This window comes from Zonotrichia albicollis, chromosome 17 (assembly GCF_047830755.1).
Source record: "Zonotrichia albicollis isolate bZonAlb1 chromosome 17, bZonAlb1.hap1, whole genome shotgun sequence".
Taxonomy (NCBI): Eukaryota; Metazoa; Chordata; class Aves; order Passeriformes; family Passerellidae; genus Zonotrichia; species Zonotrichia albicollis.
In genome coordinates this window covers 13,711,808-13,717,632 of record NC_133835.1, presented here as the reverse complement: position 1 = coordinate 13,717,632, position 5,825 = coordinate 13,711,808, and the positions used below count along the sequence as shown (strand labels likewise).

The 5,825-nt window shown below is 50.1% G+C and overlaps 1 protein-coding gene across 1 annotated transcript; it reads right to left on the bottom strand.

Moving 5' to 3' along the window:
• Window positions 1-473: 473 nt before the first annotated feature.
• Window positions 474-5,825, bottom strand: CBLN4 (cerebellin 4 precursor). The gene is made up of 3 exons (XM_074553577.1): window positions 5,416-5,825; window positions 3,466-3,582; window positions 474-816 (listed from the first exon to the last, which is right to left on the bottom strand). The coding sequence occupies exons 1-3, from the start codon at window positions 5,689-5,691 to the stop codon at window positions 619-621; spliced, it is 591 nt and encodes a 196-aa protein (XP_074409678.1). The 5' UTR covers window positions 5,692-5,825; the 3' UTR covers window positions 474-618.

Below are 5,825 nucleotides of genomic sequence, written 5' to 3'. Positions count from 1 at the left end.
GGAATCCCTTCCAAACCCAACCAAAGCACATCCACGACCCCTCAGAGCCACGGAGCCCGGACTTGGCTGGGACTGAGTTAAATATTTGGGTGAACCATCCAACACACAGCACAGAGAGGAGAGCTCGAGCCGGCCCTCAGCAACAGGAATGACCTCTCTAGGACAGGGGAATGGCGATGGCAGTGCAGCCCAGGACACAAACACGGCCAACACATCAACACAGCTCTTTGGCAGCAGCGCGCTAACTCTTGCTTGAAGTCTGAGCTCAAACCCTCCTGCATGAAAGACTCGGCGCCAGTCTTTTCACAGTTAAAGAAAATCCATTTCTTCCCCGAATCCAGGAAGGGAAATTGGAGTAAATCTTGCAGGCAGCTCTAGGCTGAAACCTTAAGCGTTGATATTCATTGTCTGCTTTAGTCTCAGGCCAAAGACATCGTGTTTGGACACACAAAACTCTGTGGAACTTCTGAGCAGTTCAGATGGGGCTGGAATCCATGGAGCGAATCCAAAACCACCCAGGAGGAAGCAATAAAGAACCATCACTCCATGATGACAGGAAGGATCTTCATGGAACAAGGAGGAGTCCACACCTGGACCAACGCCACGGGAACATGGACTTTACAGGGGGAAGACCAGGAAGCCAGAGAACGTCGAGTACTGCCACCCACCAACCAGATTGCCCTTCTCCAGCTTCAGGTAAACCTTGTCCTCCTTGTCCAGGTAGAGCAGGACCCCATTGGTGGCGGCCTCACGGGTGACGTCCTTGTCCCCAGCGAAGGCAGAGATCACCGGCTTCCCATTCAGCATCAGGTTCACCTGCAAAACAGCCCCTGAGAAGCTCTAATTAACTGCAAAACACCAGGAACGACCCCTGAATACTAACCACGATGCAAGGGCCCAATCTTCAGTGATTTTTGGGTTGTTTGAAACTAATAATGGCATTTATTTGGCACGAGAACGTGGATGTGCATGAGCTGGACCTGCAGCTGAGTGAGGCGTCACCTCAGTTGGTACCACTTTGCCTGTCTCAAGGGTTATTTAGTCACACAGGAAAAATAAATATATATTTTCAAGAAATTTGAGCACCCAGAGATGTTATACAAGGTGCCAGAAGCACCACAGTGGGCTGGGAGCTCACACTTCACTGGGAACAAAATGTGTGTCCCTCTCAGTACTTACTTCTGAAGTTTAGAACAGATTTATCTTTATAAACTGGCTCTATTTTTTTCTATAAAACACTTCTGAAGACAGCACAGCCTCTGCTCTGAAAGCAGCATCCCTAAATGAAGATGGGCAGGCCCTGGGAGAATGGGCAGACCCAGGCATTTTTCATTTCCCCCATGGCAAGCTCTCAGCTCTGCTGCCTTTCCTTTCCAAGCAGCCCTAATGCAGTCACAGGGGGTGAATTATGGGATGCTCACCCACATCCACCGTGCTGGCCCTGCATATGGTGCCGTTAATTTTAATGGGAGTCACCACAGAATAAATTAGTGCTCAGCAGAAGTCAGGGCAGCACAGGCTGGTATTTATTTGGGATTCACCTGTCTGGGAAATCCACTTAATCAGGTGTCTCCAGGGAGCCAGCTGCAGTTTAATGATATTTAATGGCTCTAACAGATGTTGTGGGGGCAGAGCATCATCCCTTGTGTGGGAGCCTGCAGGTGATTTAGTGGGGTTGGATGTGGCTGAGATTCAAACCAGTTTGATGCACTGCAATGGTTTCTGGTCCTCCTCCCCATTTACCCCACAGGAAAAGGGCATCAGGGCTTTACTCATGCCTTGATTTGGGTTTCTCACTCTTTCTGCTCCATCAGGTTCCCCTGGAATCATCTGACAGGAATTTAACCACACCAGAAGGCACATGGCAGGTTTGCAGGGGATGGTCTCACACTGAGTGTTCTAAAAGGGGCCAAGCAAACCCATCCATCACCTCAGAACTTCTCATCCATGGAAGATTTCATGCCTTGAGCCACAGGCTGGAGCATTCCTTGCCACAAGCCCCAGACTCCCATGTTTGAGCTCCTGTTTGTGAAATTCCAGAGTCTGAGCTGGACTCGCAGAAGCCAAGGCTTGGCGTCTCTCTTTTAAAAGGGCGTCTCTTTTTTAAAAGGGCATTTTAAATCCACTGAAGGGGCTGACATACACTTACTCAACCTTCAGAGAGTGAAAAGAACACTTTTTGGGCACATCAAATAGATTGAAAGCTCATTGTAAGGATTTTTGTGAGGTCAGTGTTTCACTTAAGGCTTTGCCATGGACCTGATTGGAATTAGGATTTTCCACTGCGCACTGAAGGGGAATTGCCCCAGAGATGGGACTGTGGTTGTCAACAATGTCAAAAGATGTGGTTGGGGCTGCCACCAATGTCAAGAGATGGGGCTGGGGCTGTCACCAATGTCAAAAGATGTGGTTGGGGCTGTCACCAATGTCAAGAGATGTGGTTGGGGCTGTCACCAATGGCAAGAGATGGGGCTGGGGCTGTCACCAATGGCAAGAGATGGGGCTGGGGCTGTCACCAGCTCTCTGGAGGGCACGGAGGGATTCCTGAGCACTGCTCCTGCAGGAATCCAGCTCAGCTCAGCCTGGCAGCCCCCAAACCCCATCCAGGAGCAGCATGGAGCAGGGGAGGGCTCAGACACCTCCAGGAAACGAGAGAAGCCACAGAGGTTCCTGCAGCTCTGGAAGCCAGGAGGTGTCCCAGCAACTGCCTGACCTGGCAGGGAGGTGAAGGAATCCCTCCAAGGAATTTGCTGTTGGCTCAGCAAGGGGATGCTCAGGAATTTAAAGGCTTTTCCCTCTGGTGTTTAATCAGGCAGCTCTGTTGCTATTAAAGAAGTGCAGAATTACCCCTTTTCTCTAATCCATCACACACCTTTGAAACATTGTGTGATGAAAAAAGGAGTTTGAATTGCTGTGAATGTTCCCTAGAAGACATTGCTATAGGGACATAACCAACCATAAATATCTGTAAAGGTTCCCTAGAAGACATTGCTGTAGGGACATAACCAACCCTGGTCCTCAGCACACCAAGGGCATAACCAGGCACCTGGCACCAGATGCCAGGGCACAAATTGCTCCAAACCCACTCAAATCTGGGACCCAGAACCCCTGTGAGTTTAAAACACAGTGAGTTTCACCTGGAGCCAACCACAACTCTTCAACAGTATTTCAGGGGAATTCAGAGCTCTCTTTTACTCTTGGATCATTCATTCTGTGCAATGCTTTATGTCACCCAGATGTCCATGGCATGGAAGTGAAGTTGTGGTGGTTTATCTGAGGTGAGGTTCCTGCCTTATTTCTGTTCATTGTAAATTAATGGACTCTACTGCCAGCAAGTCAACACCACATGTTGCTGTAAAGCTATTTTTAACTTAAAATCATATTAAATGCTCCCATGCTCAGTCAATATTCTATCCTAAACAAACCAGTTAAATAAAGATTTTATAATCATACTCATCAACATACCTGAATTGTTTGACTCTGGTAGACTTTAATTACGTGGAAATTGAAACTGTAAATTCCTTTCCGTGGTGATACAAAGACAGACTCCAGTGTGAAAAAATTGCCCACGTTTACAAGGATCTACAAACAGAAAAATACAGTGTGGGGATTAGTACAGGTAGTGAGTGCGAAAGAAAAATACAGATTATTTACTTTAGAAACCATTTAAAGGAAAATTTAATTTACGAGTATTCAGGTTTATTCATCTTCTCTCAATTACTTTGGAATTACTCATTAAATGGGTATGCAGTTGTATTTATAGGGCAACTTTGCTACAAATAATCTAAAATGGGAATTATACCACAAATAATCTAAGATGGGAATTATTTCTTACTTTACTACTACACCATTCCCTCAAGTCTTTTCTCCCACACGTTTTTAAAGAGGCGTTTTTGTTCATCATTCCCCAAAATGACATGAAAACTCCAATTCTGGGGTTTTGGCTGAAGAGCAGTGGCCAAGCCTTCCCAAGGAGCAAGATGTGAGCAAGGGCTGCAGGAAAGGCAGGAGTTAAACCCAGCTCAGCCAGCACAGCCCAGCAGAGCCTGCCTGGGAGCCCTCACCTGCTTGCACCAGCACTAACAACAATTTGGGTTTAATTAAACATACAGGAGTGACACGGAGGAATGTACAAGATGAGTCCACCACCCGTATGCTACATATCCTCTCCAATGACTGTATTTTGCTCTTTACCACCTTATTGTGCTTTATTTTTAATGGATATTCCCAGTCTTTGTGCCAGGCAGAGCCCTCAGAAGCCTGGAGGACTGTCCATGAAGTTTTGGGGTGATTTTTAATGGATATGCCCAGGCTCCTCAGAAGCCTCTAGGACTGTCCACAGAGGTTTTGGGGTGATTTTTAATGGATATTCCAAGGCTCCTCAGAAGCCTGGAGGACTGTCCATGGAGTTTTGGGGTGATTTTTAATGGATATTCCCAGGCTCCTCAGAAGCCTGGAGGACTGTCCGTAGAGGTTTTGGGGTGATTTTTTATTGATATATCCAGGCTCCTTTGTGCCAGGCAGAGCCCTTGGAAGCCTCCAGGACTGTCCCTGGAGTTTTGGAGTGATTTTTAATGGATATTCCCAGGCTCCTTTGTGCCAGGCAGAGCCCTCAGAAGTCTTTGGAGTTTTGGGGTGATTTTTAATGGATATTTCCAGGCTCCTTTGTGCCAGGCAGAGCTCTTGGAATCCTCCAGGACTGTCCCTGGAGTTTTGGGGTGATTTTTGGTGCCAGCATTAAGCTGTGGGGCACCTCTGGCTCCAGCTGCCACCACAGTTGACAGGGACAAGAAGAGCCACCAGTCCCAGTGACTCTGGGAGCTGGGATTAAAGCATGTGCTGGTTAATATCAGTGCTGGGCTGAGCTGGACCATCAACTGTGCCGGGAAAGTTGAAGGGTTTTCCCTTAGAATCCTCTCTCCTTCCTCCCTCGAAAGCTAAGCTCAAACCATCCAAACCCTACCCAGGTGCACTGGGCTCCCCTGTCCCCAACCCTTGGGACGATGTCACCCCACTGGTGACACTGAGCGCTGCTTCCACAGCACCTACCCAAAATCTCTAAACCCTGCATAGGCTGAGCCCCCTGTCCCAGCCCTCGGGGCGATGTCACTGCACTGGTGTCACCGAGCAGTGCTCTCAAGGCACGTACCCAAAATCTAAACCCTACACAGGCTGTCCTGAGCCCTCTGTCCCAGCCTCTCGAGGCGATGTCACCTCCGCTCTCGGTGCCGCTTCTCCCGCAGGTGCGGAGGGGCCGGAGCAGCAATCGGGGAACCTGTGCAGCCCCAGACTCATCTCGCCTAAACAAACCTCGCCTAAATAAGCCCTGCCGCTCTCCCCGGGGCGGATCCCGGCTCCGGGATGCGGGAAGGGCACCTGTTGCTGCGGGGGATGCGCTGCCCGGGGGATGCTCACCTGGTCGAAGTAGATGATGCGCGTCTTGTTGCTCATCTCGGAGGGCTCGTGGTTGGTGCTCCGCACGGCCGAGAAGGCCACCTTGGAGTTGGCGGCGCGCACGGAGATGCCCAGCGGCGAGGAGGAGGAGGACGAGGAGCCCTTGGCGTCGGGGGCCGGGTTGGAGTCGCACACCACCAGGCACTTGCCCTCCAGCACGATGGGCTCCGTGTCGTTCTGCGCGGAGGCGACGCGGCCGCCCAGCGCCAGGGCCAGCAGCAGCAGCCGCCAGCCCATGGTGCGCACCCGCGGCCGCTCCGCGCCCCGCTCCGGCCACCGCGGAGCCTCCGCGCTCTTCTCCTCCTCTCCTCCCACCGCCGCCGCTCTATGCCGTCTGCTTATTTTTTAAATTATTTTATTTTTTAATATTT